Below are 19,827 nucleotides of genomic sequence, written 5' to 3' on the forward strand. Positions count from 1 at the left end.
TGAGGTTCTGGACCATAATATATTTTCACATTGAAGATTCTGTAAATATGCAGGCTACCATTATACAAAGCAAATCTCAATTGTTTTTGCCTCCATGCTACCTTGAACAAGTAAAATGTATGGTTGCCTTAAAGGTAGAGTAGGTTATTCATAGTTAAATGAAAGTAACAAACAAACAAAGCAGAGAGTCACTCATTCAATGAAATTGCTTCATTTGCACATGAAATAAAGTACCAGTCATTGGTCCTGTGAGAATTTAGGATTTTGAAATTATACCATACAAACTTAATGAGTTATGCCAGGAGCCAGCATTAAAGCCTCTTCCTGTGTGGATCTTGCTAATCACCGACACACTTGTCATTCCATTTTCTGAAATCATTTTGTCTCAGTTCATTAATTGTTGCTAACTGGGTTCAAAGCATATTAAAGTATACTGTACATATACAATGGACTCATTTTCCTCGGGCTTTAATGGTAGCTTCTACATATATGTTGCATGGTAGTTCAGTATACTAGTATTGTAGTTTAGTAGATAAAACTTGTACAAAAGCTTAGGTTATTATCTCAAGAACTGATGCGGTGGCCATCTTGGAAATACTGTAGAGATAAGCAACAATAAGTACATCACACAATAATGAAAGAAGTAAAATATTTGGTGCCATTTCATTTTCACTATGGCTAGACTTACAGTATAAAATTGTCCAGAAAACATAAAAAAAAAAAAAAAAAACATACAGACATAATAAACTTCATGCTTGTATCCCAAATTAAAAATTCCATCTGGAATATCGAATCCACTACGATGCTGTAATTAATACAATTACCTGTATTTCTCAGAGACTTGAATTTAGGAATCTAATTTAATAACCTAATGGCACAATATTTGACCTCATATTACAAATTATCTGGCTCTGTTTAAAAAGCAAAAACACATTATGAAATGCTTTAATAAGTAATCTCTATGTGGCAGTTAACCAGCTGACTCAATAAACCCATTATATTTTCATGTGCATGGGGAATTAGTTGAATTGAGTTGATATGAACGTGGGCGGTCACCTGAGGCGCATTCTGTTTTTGACCCGTAACAACAATTGACACACAGCATGTAGAATTGCACAAAATAACAGCCTGAAAAAATGAGCATGAAAGACCATGCAGTCAACAAATAAGAGACTTTTTTAGCCACACACTTAGCGATGAGGTTCGTGCAACCAAATGCAACTGAAATATTCAGGCACATATAACGCCTTACAAGGTTCTAAAACTACAGGGAGTACTCAGGTTATGATGTCCTCTACCTACAACTAAAGATGCACGAAAATATCGGTTACCGATAATTATCGGCCGATAATGGCAATTATGACGTCACACAGATAATCCCCCCCCCAAAAAAATTCAACCGATAATGCAATCCGATAATTATATACTTGATTTAGCCTCCAAATGTGCGCAACTGAAGAATTCAGCACCGCCGCCTCCTCAACCCCTCCCCTCTGTGAAGCCCCTGAGGGAGGAGGGGTTGAAGAGGCAGGGTTACACAACAAGAAGCAGTTGTAGATCATGGCGGCTGTTACTAGCGTGGCTGGATTTATCGTGTGTGAAAAAAATACGACGCTCTCGCTATCTGCAAAACATGCACTGCAGAAGTTCCACGAGGCAGAAACAAAGCGTCCCCATTCAACACCATTAACCCAGCAGCCATTTAAAACTGCATCACAAAGATTTTTGGAACGAATAAGAGGCTACTGCTAGCGGGAATGCTAAAGCTATTGTAAACACAAACTAAGCTACACTACGGGGTTTGTGATGATACAGAGACGCTGCGGCCTTCCCGCAGTCGGGTTGTTTGGGAATGCAGCCCAAAGCGGCTGGTAAACTCCCACCTAAGGTTAAACACCGGCACGAGACCGATAGTCAACAAGTAGCCGTCTTCCGACGGAGCCCGCCGCTCCGGCCGCGAACAACCCGGTTTCTCGACCGGTCCCCCACAGAGTGCGGGACACGAGGTGCGTACCTCCGTCCGGAGCAGAGCCAGGCCCCGAATATGCCGCGGCGAGGCGGCCGGGGCGGGCGGATATCCGGTACGAATGTAGCGGACGTCGCCACTCATCTCCGGTTCAATTCATCGAGCATCACGGCCAGACAGAGGCCTGTCGCGGGTGCTAATTTGGCGGCCGGACGGATTGAAGGGCACAGGCGGGAGGGGATGGCGGACGAGGGACCTTTTTTTTACCGAAGTGACCCGAGAGCCCAAGCCCCGGATAGAAAAAAAAAATGCAGTTTATGCGACCACCGTTCTTCGTGGAAAACATACCGATCACATGAGTTTCACCACGGGCATTTGGACAAGTGATGTCAAGTAAGCATGCTTAGCATGATGGCACAGTGGTTAGATGATAATTGAAACATGCACCAAACCACACAAAGAAGTCAGCCAGTCAGTAAAGCATTCAGTACGCTGTAAATGTATGACGTCTTAATCAGATCATTCTTCTTAAATCTACTCAAATAATTTTGCCCATCTTGTTTTGAGTGTTAAAGACTAGTAAACAGATGAATGCGCCATATTATTACACTTACTTGAAGTAAATATTGCCATTTGTTCTTATTAAGCCCATACATATAAAAAAATATATATTTCATTTTTCACCTAAATCAAGAACAATTTGCTTTCAAATAATGTTTTGAACCATACCTATTCTTGAATAAAGAACATTTCTGGCATGTTTTTTTAGGATTAAGTATAATAATTTATTGCTTAATATAAGCTTGTTAATCTTATTTTCAGCTAGCTATTTTTCTTCAAGAAATCAGAGTAAAATATACTTGAAGTGCTGGGAGATAATTTCAGTTATTTCCAAATAGATTTACACTGAAAACGAGGTAATTTAACTAGTTTTAAGGTGGTGTGTTTTTGCAGTGTACTAATGTTATATGTTAGAAATGGCTTACTTTTAACTCATTCACTCCCAGCCATTTTCACCAGGGCAAGGCTCTTCGCTCCCGGCCGTTTTTCTGGATTTTGACTGATTTTGCAAGGCCCACAGAAAATTCTGTTCTATTGCTATATAAACATGGAACCCACCAAAAGAAAGATTACACTCTCTTCTTTCAGCGGAAAAAAAGTTCATATCTTTTTCCATTCTTTAGAAATCAGCATTGGAAAATAGCTTAGTTTGAGCAATTTTCCAACTTCTGATGAAAAAACGGAGAAATGAGCTTTTTGTAAACGCATACATTTCAAACATAACTTTGACTTTAACACAGCTATGTTTTGCATTAGTTACATCCCAAACATCTGAATAATGTTTTCCTTTTAAAAATATCATAAAGAACAAGACAAATAGAGCTTTTGATAGCAAAGTAACAATTTGTTTACACATGACTACTGAGAGATGACGCCTGTTGTCGCCGAGATGACGCCGTTGTCGCTGTGTGTCAAGTTAAAAAATAGACCCTTAGGTAGACATTTCTAAAATTACCCAAAAATAAGGAGAGAAGACACTCAGTTTTCTTGGCCAAGGAGAGAAAGGAGGGACTAGACAGTGAAATGCTAGATTACGCTGCATAGTCACCAAAATTGATCTAAAACTAAACTCCTTGGTCTTTCTTTTATTAGGGGCTTGTCCTAACACAGAAAGATGCCGCCCTAAAGGGAGGGGTAAAGCAAACTGGAGACACCCATGTGATTTTGGTTGGCTATGTGTGAGCATGTAGGTGGAACTAACTAAATACACGTGTGTAAGCAAAGGCACTAAGGTAAAGTGGTCAGATTGACCCAGACACTTCAGTTATGCAACGCTGCGGCCATGGAAGATGTCCTCGAATGGAAGATTGTCCTCGAAAGTCTAGATGAAAGTCTAGACGTAAGATGCTGAAGATGTCCTAGAAGGTCTAGTTACGCAATGTTGCGGCCATGAAGCAAGGCAGTTGTCACCCCGACCCTCTTTAACACTTTGTAACACTTAAACATTATACTACAGCCTAGTATAGCAAGCAATAATCATTTACTGGTTATATCAAATAAGAAAAAATATGGCAATATGTATTATGTATGTATTAGGTATATATGAGCACAAGCAAATATTCAATCAATCAAGCAAATATTCAATCAACCCTCGATAATTAACAACACCGTGTCTGCCGTGTAAACTTTTCCCTCATTGTTGTCTGTCTCACAAAGATGGATTATTTTTGCATCTCTGCGGGGTCTGCTTGGCGAGCCCGCTGCACGGTGTCTCAGTCGTTTTGCTCCGTCGTCCAGCGCCTGGCATTCCAGGCGTCCTCTTGGTTGTTTTGTTCGGTCATCCGCCGCCTGGCATACTGCCGCCAGCGCTCCGACCGTGCTGCCCAGCCTTTCATTGCTGTTGAATCGGGTTGCGGGTCTTGACAAAATGCGCTATTGCCCTTCAAATGGGTTCGGAGGCTTGTTTTTTGTTTCTCAGATAGATCGCAAGCTATAGATTCTTCTTGTAAAAAAAACAAAAACGCAAAAGACGTATAAATACGTTTTTGGGACAATGAAGCATTTAAAAATAGAACGTATTTATACGTTTCTGGGAGCAAATGAGTTAAAGGCATTTTTGTGCAACTTAGGTATTTACTTTAAGTAATTGTTGCCAAAAGTTTACCAAAACACAATGTCAGACAATCTGTCTTTAGATGTTGTAATTTACTAGTTGTTCACATTTGATGTATAAAAAAACCCCAATAAAATATATTTTTGCACAGTAATATTTTCTCTTGTGTATACTTTAAAATTTTACATAAATATTTTAATAGAATTATCGGCTTGACATTAGCGGTTATCGGTTGGAAGGAGGAGGAAATTATCGGTTATCGGTATCAGTTGAAAAATGTATTATCGTACATCACTACCTACAAAATTTCAACTTAACGACGCCCGTGCCTCATATGCCATTGTTTCGGCTTAGCCAGTGCTTAGTGTTGTATTTGCGCGCTGAAAGGACATTTCCCTTTTTTGCCCTCATTTTTTCACATTATCGCCCCAAAGAAGAAAGCTGGGTCCAAAAGAAAAGCAATTACCACAGAAACGAAGCTTAACATCATAGAAAGGACAGAGAAAAGAGAGATACATACAAACATCGGAAAAGATTGATGCTGCGTTCAGACCCAAACTTCTGGTTTGTGCAATGTGAAAATAAGGAAAGTAATGTAGAGCTGCGATAAATAATTGATTAACTCCAGTAATTTGATTAGAAAAAACCTTCGAATCAAATTTTGTTGCTTCGAGGATTTGTTCAGTCAGAGTGGCCTTGCAATGGTTTGTTTTGAAAGTGTCTGCATTTAGTTTTCTTGATTTGGGTGCATACACTGCCGTCTATTGGCAACAGTGAATATGACATGACTTAACATGGCTGAATCAAGCTGCTCTCTGTTAAAACCAACATAAGGTAGATTTTTGTTTGAGCCAATGTTTTTTTTTATCCATTCGTGATTTTGTGGGAAAATGTGTTAGTACGATTTGTTAAGAACTTTGTAAAAAAAAAAATAAAATAAAAAATTGGCATTTTTTATCGCATTTAGGCTAGCGGACTTTTGCTATGCAATTTACCCAAATGTTCTTTTGTTGTACTGAAGATCCTCATTTATTTATTTAAAAAAAAAAACATTTAAGGCTAAGCTCAGGTGTTTTAATTTATTTTTAAACGCATTCATGGTTTTTGTGAAATGAAAGTGCAGTTCTGCATAGTTTGAAGAAACGCTCGGTAAATGTATTTTGTATTCATATTCAATGCTATTTTTAAAGCGCAATCTTAGCAAGCCTTTGTTTTACATCTCCTACAATTTATTCTGCAATGCATTAAATGTTCCTAATCCGACTACTCGATTATTTGAACTGACTAGTTGATAGATGAATCGATTACTTAATAAAAATATAATCGATACCTGCAGCCCTGCTGTAATGTAACAAGTCGGGTTGCATGTATACTTCAGGTTGCAATGTTGATGTGGTGAGTTTTGTGTTTTGTGGGCTTTCCCTAAAAACACCGTCTATCTGACTGGGGCAACCGGAGTGAGTATGCTTTTTGGTTTCGTTTTGTTGGCGTCACAGCAGTCACGTTCTGTGCTTTCAGTTGCAAATAAACCATAGAAAACCCTAACTCTACAGCCACCTCTCAGCAGTAAGTACAGCATATTTCTTTTTTAATATATACTGCATTTTTATTTTTTATACTAAGTATTTGACGTGAATTTCAACTTAAACGTTGAAATCTGGCACGCAGAAATTCGGATTACGTTGCCAGCGGAGGAACGGATTTTTTTTTGTAACTCAGTACTCCCTGTACTTCGGTTGCTAGTGAATAGCGTTGGACAAGATGTATTATAATCGGTTTCCCCTTTGTGTGTTTTTAGAAGGTACTTTAATTCACCAGGTCTCTAACATTCCCTTCAGTCAATCTTATGTGAGTCAAGCAAGCTCATCTTCATCTTCACCTTCGTTGAATTTCAAAATAATCGGGCCAAATACATCTATTTATATTTGCCTGTCTTCAGATGGTATATTGTGTTGTGACAATGATAGTAGCTTTTTTCAGCACTTTGAGCTGGAATTCCATGAGTTCTGCTTCTAAAAATATAAACCTTTCAGACCTCTAAGGATGAAAAGTAAGTATTAGCTCGGACACCTCAGCCTCCTCAAATTTCTTTCAAATTTGTTCTTTTTGTTCTTTTCAAGCAACCAGGAGTATTCTAGATATTTGCATCTCTGATACCTTTAGTCAACATGGTGAAACTGGCTTTCCTTTTCTTCGTCACCTCTTATTCCCGCCAAAACCCCACATCATTATCAGCACATACAGTACATCTGCTTCAAAGCTCCTCCAAACCTTTGTAAACAATGACCTCCTTTCTTCACTGCCAAAGCTTTTCATAGGCCTGCCATGTAAATCAGCCTTTTTACCAGACTGATTACACAGAGATGGCACAGAGTAGCTCTCTGGCCAGCTAGTCAGAGGGCATTCATTCCAGTGGGGTTTCTTGTAAAATTTAACAAGGCATGCAATACAAAGACTCGCCATGTGTGCTTGTTCCACAACATCCAGAACATGGAAAAAGTGGGCTGCTCCTCCATTGGGTAGCACTGGTGGAGGGAGAACAGACTAACCAACCAACCACCATGTGGGAGATACAGAATGAGGATTACATTTATGTTTAATGTGTTGTTGTTTAAATAATGGGGGATAAATACCTTATTCTATTCTATTCTATTCTATTCTATTCTATTCTATTCTATTCTATTCTATTCTATTCTATTCTATTCTATTGCCCTCCCCTGGATTACTGATGAGATGATTTCAAGCAAACACAAAAAAAGCTTAATTCATTGGTTCTGATTGACGGCGTTGGACGTCCAATCCATTATGATTGGAATCCAGTCAAAGTCAATCAATTTAATTCTTTTGGAGCAATGCCATATAGGTAACAACAAAACAAGACAATGCTTCAGAGAACCAATGTTAATCATGACAGGGACGCCTTTGAAAAATTAGGACAAAAAGAACTTTTATTCATGTTTTCATGTTCTAAATTTGTATGAACGTGCTGATTATTCACATATTTGTGACGCTACCATTTTATGAACATTTTGGAATGAGGTCCATTGAATTTTATAGCTTCATAAATTGGAAATGATTAATCCTAATTTCGGCTGAATTCGAGTCTAACATTGTCACTTACCATGATGGACTACACCCTTTAAGCCATGAATAATAGGATCAACAGCAGGGTTGTCTCTTCCGCTGACCTGAAACACAACAAAATTTGGGTTTTGAACAGTGCTCATCAAACAGCGTGAGAGGGAAAAGTGTGTGAACGCTTTGGAAGTTCTTAAATTTACCCATAAACTAGTCAGTAAAATGTGGTCTGCCTTCAGAAAAATCAGTAGGATTAAAAGAGTCTGCTGAAACAATTACCACACACATACACACAGACACACACCCTTGTATGTATTCATATTTTTATTGCACATAACATATGTAAATATTTATAAGAGAGGGAGTAATGGGTAAATTAATCTGTGAGTTACAGGGGTTGACCCAGACGTACTTTTAAAACCCTGAGGGCCACAGGAATGCTTCCACACTGGCCCAGTGGGGCCAGTAAAAATAATCTGTTGATTAAAAAAAAAAAAAAAAAAACTTACTTGCACTGGGGAAAAAAGACCCCTCAAGAAAGAGAAATTCACCAGAGGAGTTGAGGGAAAGTGAAATCCAATATAAAAAGAAAAAGGAGAGTAAATTTCAGCCCCAGTGGCGAGACTGCTGGAACTGGCTCGGCTACGATGAGACATAAAACGAGGTTTACTGGGAAGTTTGCAGATCAATGCCCACATATGCAGACAAGTATGTTCAAGAAAAGTTAACGAGTGTGAAACCTTTGGTATGAACGCAATGTGATAAATCATCCAAGTAACTACGAAGAAAATAATATCGTCATTACGACGGTTTAGCTTGACAATCGTTAGCCATAATTGCCTTAGTAATTTCTTTGACTTAAATTGTTGCCATGACAACCGAGCCAAGGGAGACTTGCAGAGCGTGGTAAGGAGCGGGGCTCTCCCACGGGCCCGCTTCCCCCTGGAGCTCGCAAGGAAGAAAATGTTGGGGGTTTTTTTTGTGTATGTTTGTTTCCCGAAAACATTAAATATGTGTTAGTGGTCAGTGTAGTCGATTTGAGTTTATTAATGTTTTTTGGTTGGGTTATTAGTTGTCCGGGTTGGTGCACGCCATAAAGTTGAAAACCGGTAAATGCTGATGCCACACACCAATTTGTTCCACGCCGAAGTTACACAAAAATAGTAAAATTATAGACATCATTTTAGCGCTAAAACTCCCTGGCCATGTGACCAATGGACTAAAAATCTGTGTTGGATGACAGCACTCCACTGGCTGCATGAGTTAGGCAACGCCTCTTGTTTGTAGATTATACATTATACTGGTATATGATTATGGAACTGGAATAAAATTATTTGCACTAGATTCATGATTTTGGCACTGTTTTGCTGCACTTTTCATTAACTCTACCCTCCCAAAAAACAATGTTATTCATGTTATTCACGCAAAATGTTCTATTTTGTGATTATTTGGATCAGTAACTGACATGTTGACCTGGGCGAGTGGTTTTCATAGTGGGGCCAGTGAGCTGCAAAAGGGACTGGCCCTGAGGGCCAGTTGCTAATTCCCCTTACTATCTACCCCTGGTTAAGTAACTGGTTGATCCTGCTTTTGCCAAAATGACTTCAACCAAACATGACCAGTAGTTTCAAATCAGACAGTTTGTGCCCCCCCTGTACGCACATTTATGTATAAGTGTAATTCTGTAACTTGAACAACTTAAATAACTGGGAGAAATGAAATAATTAAATCGCTGACAAAACCAGAAGAAGCACAGTGATGATGCTGACAAATGCAGCATAACAAGTGCAGAATAATTAGAATGGGAAAAAAATACCAGCAGCTTTTATTAAGCTCTTGAAAACCCACTGACACTGAGTGACGCCATAGTAACCAGAGCCGCAGTACATTTTCACTGTCTTCAATCAGAGATTCATTGTTGTCATTGAGGATGAAAATCAATAAAATCCCCCCCAAAACCAGATTGGTCCTCTTACTTAAATTGCCCAGATGGCATGAGTATTTTAGTACCAAATATAACAACCCTTACTGCGCTTTCCCTTGAGTTGGTGAAAATTAAAAAACTTCACAACTCGACCTTTTTGTATAGGCTTTCAATTAAATGTTGATGAAATGGGAAGTACATCGCTGTTATTAGCCATATTGTGTGAATGATGACAAGAAAGCTATAATAAGTTTGACACACTGGGTTCAAGGCATTGTTATCCATTCGGCATGGTGCAAATGTTCAGCCCTTTATTTTGAATGAAGACGAAAACTCGTTTGATTTATTCTTCACACTTATTTACCGCCAAACAAACAATATGCGATAAAAGAAGCAATACAATGCACACAAAGAGAGCATTAACCCCTTCAGACCCACATTTTTTCTGCTTGGCTAAAATAAAAATCTGCGCTGATTTTTACTTTACTCAAACACCAGAACAAAGGGCAATTTTTTGATCGGAGATATTTCATGCTTTAATAGGTTATTTTTCATTTTAATGTTATTGTGTTTTTAATGAGAAATGAGAACTTTACATTATCCTTTTTGAAGTTGTGTTTGGTCAGCAAATTTCAAAGAGGTTTAATAGTGAAGAGGGCGTGCCAAACCTCATCATTATATTTCGATTGGTAAAGTTTCGTCCAATCATCTCCCAGAAGTGGCAATAGCAACTAAATTCAGTGTATTTATTGGTTTAGAGACACGAACACATCATGTCCTTCAGCAGCATGCTTAGCTCTGAAGGGGTTAAAATAGTCAAGCGGCCAGCTCATAACTGCCCCTTTTTTCTTTCTCAGCCCTCATGTTGACTGTCTCAATAAAACAGCTCAAATCACCTGCCCACTAGGCCAACAAATTACTATAAAGTTCCTTTCACACTGCACTTAGCAATACGCAGTGCGGTGTCGAAGAAGTCATTCATAGTACATTTGCTCTGAGGGCGCGAGGTGACACAGCGTCCATTTGCCTTGATCTGATACGTCCTTAAAATGCAAAAAAATCAATACCAGCATCGCTGTGACCTCAGAAGGCGCATCCAATTGGAGAGTTCCTGGTGGATTAAAATTTTAGTGCTAACATGAAGAGAACATCCAGTGGGGAAAGCCAACATTACTTCCTAGTATTGGAACAAATCCACCAAAATTATCATTCAGACTGCAAACAATGATGCACACAGGCTAGGGCACATCACCCATGATGTTAACAATGTTTTGAAGCTAAAAATATTATAATGTATTGTATTAATAATGCTGTGTGTGTTCAATAATGTTGTGTTCTGTTCAATAAAGTGCACTCTCTTGGGTTCTTGCAGTGAAAGGGGCACAGGAGCAGCAAGTGTAAAACATCAAACCTGTCCCTGTCATTCTTTTCCACATCGCTTGCCATAGTATTGTTCTAATATAAATATAATAATTATTCATTACTATAATGTATAATATAAATATACTCGCTTCTTATTTGTCAAAAGTAACATAACACAAGAGTCAATGAACTAGCATTAATGAATGATGTTTACTTATTCTTTCAGTGCCTTTGAGTAGCTCTCGACCACACTATAAAGAACAAAGCAAAAGACAAATTAGCAAAGCAATTCATATGTAGGAACAGCAGATGTACAGTAAAATGTATTTGTAACAGATGTGTTTGCAAAGTTGAGGATAAACTCAACATATGTACATTCCCTTCTCCTTCTCAAAATTTCTGTCAAAAACACTATTACACTGCTGGCCAAAATTATTGGCACCCCTGCAATTTTGTCAGATAATGCTCAATTTCTCCCAGAAAATGATTGCAATTACAAATGCTTTAATATTAATATCTTCATTTATTTTGCTTGCAATGTAAAAGCACAAAAGACATTGAAGAAAAATAAACTCATTATCATTTTACACAAACCTCCAAAAATGGGCCGGACAAAAGTATTGGCACCCTTTGAAAAATCATGTAATGCTTCTCTAATTTGTGTAATTAACAGTACCTGTTACTAACCTGTGGCATATAACAGGTGGTGGCAATAACTATATCACACTTGCAGCAAGTTAAAATGGATTAAAGTTGACTCAACCTCTGTCCTGTGTCCTTGTGAGAAGCAAAATTGTGAGGAAGCATGGGCAATCTCAAGGCTACAAGTCCTTCTCCAAAGACCTTGATGTTCCTGTGTCTACTAAGGATGCAACAATACTTGGTTTTATATTGAACCGTTCGATACGCCCGCTTCGATTCAATACGCAAAAACATTCGATCCAAATGAAAAGCTCCCAAAATGTATTTTCCGAACTTTTTTTTGTCCGGCACGCAGGCCAAGCTGTCCACTTTGCCTTGAAAAAAGGAAAGAAAGAGCTCCACCCTGCTAGCAGCCCCCCTCCCCTCCTCCCCCAAACTGGGCGGGAGCTGCATTTGTTTATGGCACACGAGGATCATTGCTAGTGAGGAAAGACAAAAGCTTAACCCCCGAAACACACAGAGTCCGCCGCGCTAGGCTCAGCTCCATTCCGAATGACGCAGCAAATACGATGCGGATCGCCTGCGATGCCCAATGCCCAGAGCATACGACTCTCATGCGGTCTGTACACCCGCGGACAGACCGGACGTAGGAGACTACGTGATCAGATCAACACAGAGTTTATTATTGTGACAGTATATTCATGGGAGGAAAAACACGCAAAAAATGCACAAAGGCCAATAGTACAGTTTAGCTACCGTTATATTCAGCCCAACACACACAAAAGCACACAATAACCCACGGATGCAACCCCCTGCCCCTTCAAATCTATGCACGCATGCGCTCTGAAGTAAGATCGGGGCTAAAAAATTCAGGGCCGATCAATTAATTCCCGAAATGTTATGTTTTATTTGTGAGGACTCAGGTTAAGGAGAAAATGCGGTGATACGATGCGTCAGTTAGACCTGGACAGAGCACTGCTTGGAAAAACAAATTAAAGCTTGTCTTTTGCAAAGAATTCTCCCAGTTAAATAAGACTGCATATGCATGTCCAATAAATATATCTTCTATATTTGTGTGTCTGTTCTATGAGCTGGATAGTTCATGTTTCATTTCCTTGGTAATTAAATGCAACAGCCCATTTGAAATTTATTTTAATTACCACGATTTGGAAGAAAAAAAGTTTTTTAAATGTTTAAATAGTCTACATATTTTTATAGTCATTATAAATGCATTTACACAATAACATAACGCTAGCAAAGTTTGTTGAATATATTTCTGTGTGGGAAATTGTGCTCACATGGATGCGCCTCTCTTCTCTGACAAAAAGAGGCTCTGCACGGCTCCTTTTCGCAATTCCCATCCAGCGCCTTCTCTGTTTCATCCAAAGTATTCATTTTATAACAAGTCCTATTCCTTAATTTAACATCCATACATCGTTTTAGTTTACATTATAAATATATATTTATTACAAAAAAGTTAGCGAGAGAGAAGCCTGGCCCGACTTGAACGTAATAATTGACATTTTAGGCCTGACCCTGCCCGAAATTCCAGTTGGGTCAGGACACGTAGGGTCAGGACACGTAGTCCATACACTACACTGATGAATTAAAAACCGCTGTGACGAAATGGAAGTTAAGCATCAATCCATACCAGTGACTATAGATAATGCTGCAAATAATGTTAATTCAGTACGTGACACAGATGGACTTGGACCACAAATAGGATATTTTGCTCATGTGGTACACCTAGCTGCTAAGAGAGCTGTAGTAATCAACAGTGTGTTCCGCCTCACTTTACAAACAGTAAAGATTGTTCTCAGCGCTTTTATACAAAATTTTCCTCAGATCAGTAAGAAGTAAGTACATAAATATTGTGCACTTAAATGCATGTTTATATGATGGCATTGTTATTTTTGCTTGTTAGCAAAATAAAAACACATTAAAAAATAAATAAATGAATGAATAACACTTGTATTTTTTGTTTGAGAGCATTAAACGTATTGAATCGAATCGAAAATCGTGTCCCTCAAATCGAAAATCTTACGGAACCGTGACTTAACTGTATCGTTGCATCCCTAGTGTCTACCGTATGCAGTGTCATCAATGAGTGTAAAGCCCATGGCCCTGTGGCTAACCTCCCTAGATGTGGACGGAAAAGAAAAATTGACACGAAATTTCAACGCAAGATTGTGCGGATGGTGGAAAAAGAACCTCGAATAACATCCAAACAAGTTCAAGCTGTCCTGCAGGCCGAGGGTACAACAGTGTCAACCCGTACTATATGTGGAAGATAGGGTTGTTCCAATCATGTTTTTTTGCTCCCGATCCGATCCCAATCATTTTAGTTTGAGTATCTGCTGATCCCGATATTTCCCGATCCGATTGCTTTTTTTTGCCCCCGATTCAATTCCAATCATTCCCGATAATTTTTCCCGATCATATACATTTTGGCAATGCATTAAGAAAAAAATGAATAAAACTTGGACGAATATATACATTCAACATACCATACATCGGGATGCCGATCGATCGGGACATTTCTAGTGGAAGACCCCACTTCTGACCCAGAGACATAAAAAAAGCCAGGCTGGAGTTTGCCAAAACTTACCTGAGTCAGCCAAAAACGTTTTGAAAGAATGTTCTCTGGTCAGATGAGACAAGGTAGAGCTTTTTGGGAAAAGACATCATCATAGATTTTACAGGAAAAAAACAAGGCCTTTAGAGAAAAGAACACGATCCCCACAGTCAAACATGGCGGAGGTTCCCTGACGTTTTGGGGTTGGGTTGCTTTACTACCTCTGGCACTGGACTGCTTGACCGTGTGCATGGCATTATGAAGTCTGAAGACTACCAACAAATTTTGCAGCATAATGTGGGGCCCAGTTTGAGAAAGTTGGGTCTCCCTCAGAGGTCATGAGTCTTCCAGATGGACAATGACCCAAAACACACTTTTAAAAGCACTAGAAAATTGTTTGAGGGAAAGCATTGGAGACTTCTAAAGTTGCCAGCAATGAGTCCAGACCTGAATCCCATAGAAAACCTGTGGAGAGATCTGAAAAGGGCAGTTGAGAGAAGGCACCCTTCAAATCTCAGAGACCTGGAGCAGTTGGTCAAAGAAGAATGGTCTAAAATTCCAGCAGAGTATTGTAAGAAACTCAGTGATGGCTACCGGAAACGGTTGTTCGCAGTTATTTTGTCTAAAGGTTGTGCTACCAAGTATGAGGCTGAGGATGACAATACTTTTGTCCGGCCCATTTTTGGAGTTTTGTGTAAAATTATATTGATTTGTTTATTTATTTTCATTCTCTTTTGTGTTTTTAATTGCAAGCAAAACAAATGAAGATATTACTACCAAAGCATTTCTTAATTGCAATCATTTCTTGGAGAAATTGAGCATTATCTCACGGAATTGTAGGGGTGCCAATACTTTTGGCCAGCACTGTAACTAACTAATTAACTAACTACACATTGAAAGAGTCATGTGAGTAGACTGACTACCACCATGCGGTACAGTTTTAGCAATGTACTGTAGTGGTTATGTTATTTACATTTATTCATCTGAAGGCAGCCATTGAAATTTGCTTTGTGTTGCAAAACAAAACAGTATTTTTTTAATGATTGCATGTATGCGGTATCTAAAAATGCTGTGCATCATACTGATATATGGTGCAGTTCAGTTGTATATCTCTTAAAGCGGACCATTATTATATTACTGAAGAGCAAATCTGTGCATATTCTTTAAAATGTACAAATTAATGGTTCAGGTTAGTAGATGTTTTGAATATAAATGAAAATGTGTTGCATGAAGCACAGTTTCAAGCATTAATAGAAGCATCCAGTCTGTCGCACGGTCATATTAAGCAGGGCTCAGAAAAGCCAAATGTTCAAGGAAATTAGTCTTAACCTTTACTTATCAACTGATCTGTCAAGCATACTGAAACCTTTTATTAACATTGTTGCTGCAATGTCTTTCTTATTCCATGTTGTAGTTAAGTTGTTTTGACTGAGAAATTATTACGTGACTAACAACTGCAACAAGAAGGTTCATCGCAATAAATCCATGCAATGTATCAAATAATCTAAAAATTGGCAAGTACATGGGAGACATTATTGCTCAGGACCACAGACATCTTACATTGCAATTGCAAATTAAAAACAAAATGCTCAAGAACAGTAAGCCTTGCAGGAAAAGAAAGAAATATGTAGTTCTATGAAACAACAACAACGCCCCACTCCCCAGCGCATGTGCACACACCTATACACATACACATTGTAAATACACATGCATCTCCGGTATTGTCTTCTCATTTCAAGTGGAAAAAAAGTTTATATCAAATACATGTTACACAGCCAATACTTTTTCCCCTTTTCAAAGTCAGCAGAAAGTTAGAAAGAAAATGAGCTGTGTGTTAGGGAAATCATTTTAAGAGAAATTAATGTAGTCTGGTAGATTAGAAACAAAAACATGACAGATTGCAAGACAATGAGGAGAAATGAAAGAAAGGAGGGCAGAGGGAATTACTGTTTCATTATTAATGTTTATCTCTGAAAGCCCATAGGCTCGTCTCTGGAGATCCTCAGCCACACGGCCTCACATCACATTGTCCTACTCTTTCAATAACCGTCTCTTATTTCTCCTCAAATCCCCTCTTTCTCACCCTGTCTTTCTTCATTCTTCCCCGCAGCTCACTTTTTCTCTCGCTCTCTGTATCTGTCTCTCTCTCTCTCTCTGGAGACAGGCTACTGGAGTGAGAACAAACATCTAAAAAAAGAAATACGTTGGTACAATGTGACATGTCCTCATATTTCTGTCATTCTTCCATTTCCCACCCATCATTTCAGGTTTCCCATCCCAGTCATCCATATTTTCTTTGTGACTTGTCTCTACTCCCTGCATGTCTTGGAGACATGTCTCTTCCTGTTTCTGGCGTAACTAACCGCTGACGAATCAACTACCTAATGAAATGTAAAAGTTGGATGCATTTCAAACAAAATGCATTGAAATATAGAGTTAAACGATAAAATCGAATGTGTCAGAAAGTTGAAGACAAGTAAAGTTCTTCATGATTCACAGTAAGCTCGAATGAAGGAATGAGCTTCAATTCAACTTTTGTCTGTATTATGTGTTTCCACATGACAAACAATTGTTTTCTTTACAAAAAAATGCTAATGTGCAAGACTTAGGGTGTATTCACACCAGGAAAGTCCATAGTTTGCTTTCTTTGGTTCGCACCACAATACATTTGTTCTAAACTCCTTTTCACATTGCAATTTCAGCAAGCAACCCAGGATTTGACAAGAAAGCTATGCACTAGGGCTGTCCCAAACGACTAATTTTCTCCCGATTAGTCAGCCGACTATTTTTACGATTAGTCGACTAATCTAATAATTTAAAAAAATATTTTTTGTTTTTATTTACTAATTTAGCAATGAAATTTTTGTTGACGCTTATCAATTTACAAAAAACATATTGGAACACTTACATTATTTACTAAAGTACAAATAAACACGTAAATAACAATAATAAATCACAAATAAACAATGACTTCAAATGCTGATAGAATTAACTAGTGTAGCATCCCGATTGAAAAGATGGTCTCTTAAACTGATGGTTTACAACTTTTATTCCATCCTTGATGTAATCACACTGTAAGAGCTACGGTGCACACAAATAAAACAACACAATTAAAAATTAACGAAAACTTTTCACCTTTTTCCTTTTAAACCTTATTTATATATCAATGAATTGCCTATAGACCCTAGCCACTGACGTCACAAAACCACGTGCTCGCTGTATGGTTCCGCCCACTTGTCCGTCATTTTGTCTCTGTATTAGCATTGGTTTCAATTGATCGAGGAATTTAAAATGCATTTCATGGAAGACCCGGTGCTTTCTGATGCCGTAAACTCACTGGATGTGTTGCATAAAAGGCGTTATGTGGAAAAGCTTCGTTCTATACAGTCGCCAGATCCATATTTGATGCCCAAATCGATTTTTTTCGACCCACTGTCTTCGCCCTGTCTGCCTGACATCTGCTACGCTGATATTTACAATTATCTTGTCCACACAAAATCAGCCTATTCTCACGAAAATTTGAAAAACTTCAAGAGCTTGGAGGCTTATAAATACTTCGTTGCTGGTTGGGTGAAACAGGTCCTCGTCCACGAAAATTCGGCAGGAATCTATCTTGTGCTTGGAAAGGTGAGTTACGAAATTTTCAATTCAAAATCTTTTGTTATTGCTAAACTCCCCCGGCAAGTCTAATGTATTTCATGTCGTTTGTCAATGGAGTTAAGGCTTTTAATGTTTATATGGTTTAGCGATAGCACTCTCACTACATACATACGTGTATGTTGTCGGCGATTAGCCTAGCAATGATCTTAATTGTGGTTATTTGTCAGCCCAAAACCCTCTAAGTATATCTTAAATGCATCTTACCGGATATAAAATGACTACTACATAGTCTGTGGTGATTTTTTGGTGCCCAGTTTTCACGTCGAATTGCAGCCGTCCATTTCGCTCTCTTCTTTGGATCCCTCGGAATACGGTAAAATTTCAAGTCTCTCCTTCCATCTTCTCTGTTAGTGCAACCAACAGCCACACACACCTTCACCATTTTGATTATTAATGTTAAGGAGCAGAAAAACACGCCGTAAATAGGAGGAATGTACGTAGCCGTAACAGGTTAACACTATGTTTTGACGGACAATTGGGCGGTACCATTCAGGAGAGCGGAGTTGTGACGTCACGTGGGTAGGGTCTATATGAATTGCCTTTACCTTAATTTATTATCATTGACAATCTCTTCCTTGAGTGCAATCACTGTATATACTGTATATATTTATGACCTTTTAATGTTATATAATTTTCTATACCATAAAATAAACCATAACATGAAATAAACCTTTCAGTTGGCAATACTAATAGCACTTATAGGCCCATTGTCAATGAAACATTATTATTTAGTAAAGCGACAGCACCCTCTGGTGTACAAAAAATGGAAAAAAAAAAAAAAATTTACAAACGGTGACGGCGCTTGAGGTGTTTATTCACGGCCGACGTGCAGCCAAGCTTGGCAGTGAAGAGACAGGACACGAGTGTACCTTACACCCTCCTTTATTTCTTTGAAATAAGTCAATGTTTTGGACACTCTGGTGCGCTTTTTGGCTTTGTGCCGCTTTCCCCGCTTGCATACAGAGCATCCGACATTCTGAACTTTCCGCGCATATTTTTTTTTTAACCCTTCATTAACCGTCGACGGGATGTTGTGCTCGTCGACGGATTTACGTCATCGATGACGTCGACTATGTCGACTAGTCGGGACAGCTCTACTATGCACGTGCAAAAATATGTCAATCATTGGACAAAACACGGGGTAACATGCTAAAATAAGGAAGTAAACAATCATAGAGCTCCCGAATACAGTGCTTCCTTGATTTCGCGGTTAATGGGGACTTGCCTGGTACACCAGACTCACCGCTGTTCTAGCTATTGAGTCTGGCCACCATTCAACGGATGCATTTTCCAGGGCGGAGCAAGCCACAGCAAACAGACAGCGGAGTGGACCAATCAGCGACGGGCAGACGTGACGTTAGTAAAACGACGAGGGCAGGACGAGGGACTTGCGCGCGGAAGTAAACATACGAGGAGAGCGGAGTTTATTCAACATGTCTAGCGCGAGACAGACTGTTGTCAATGACTTGTGTCGATGTGTTTTTGGTAATTTAAAACTGATTTTACCGTGGATTGGAACATATTCTCGGCTCTCCTGTTCACCATCTGTGTTGTTGTGGAGACGACTTCCGATGCACAAGAGTGACGTTGCTCGTTAAGAACACGTCACGCAAATAAACTAATCTGATTTGTTGATTGATTTTGTACCTGCTCGAGAGGCCGTTAATGGGCTGGTTCCCAGACTTTTCTCTCAGTGTTTGAAAAATACAGGGAGAACAGTCTGGCCGTGCCAGGCAAAATGGGGACCAGAGCCCGCCGTGATAAGTGAAAAACCGCGAAGTAGGCCCCCCCCCCCCCCCCCAATAAAATATATATTTTATTTTATATTTCTCGGGTCCAAGCTTGAGGGTTCTGCGCAGGATCTTAGCTGTCCCTAGGATTGCGCTCTTCTGAACGGAGATGTCGGTCGTCGTTCCTGGTATTTGTTGGAGCCATGCACCCAGCTTGGGGGTTACTGCCCCTAATGTCCCGATCACTACTGGCACCACTGTTGCCTTCACTCCCCA

At 39.1% G+C, this 19,827-nt stretch overlaps 1 protein-coding gene across 2 annotated transcripts in view; it reads right to left on the reverse strand.

Moving 5' to 3' along the window:
- LOC130921740 (receptor-type tyrosine-protein phosphatase gamma-like) overlaps positions 1–19,827 on the reverse strand; it is a 346,401-nt gene that overhangs the window by 81,060 nt on the left and 245,514 nt on the right. For both annotated transcript variants that reach the window (XM_057845976.1, XM_057845977.1), the window contains exon 6: positions 7,702–7,768. In XM_057845976.1, coding sequence (XP_057701959.1) covers positions 7,702–7,768 — 67 coding nt within the window. The remainder of the gene's footprint in view (positions 1–7,701; positions 7,769–19,827) is intronic.

The sequence above is a fragment of the Corythoichthys intestinalis genome, chromosome 9, assembly GCF_030265065.1.
Source record: "Corythoichthys intestinalis isolate RoL2023-P3 chromosome 9, ASM3026506v1, whole genome shotgun sequence".
Classification (NCBI taxonomy): domain Eukaryota; kingdom Metazoa; phylum Chordata; class Actinopteri; order Syngnathiformes; family Syngnathidae; genus Corythoichthys; species Corythoichthys intestinalis.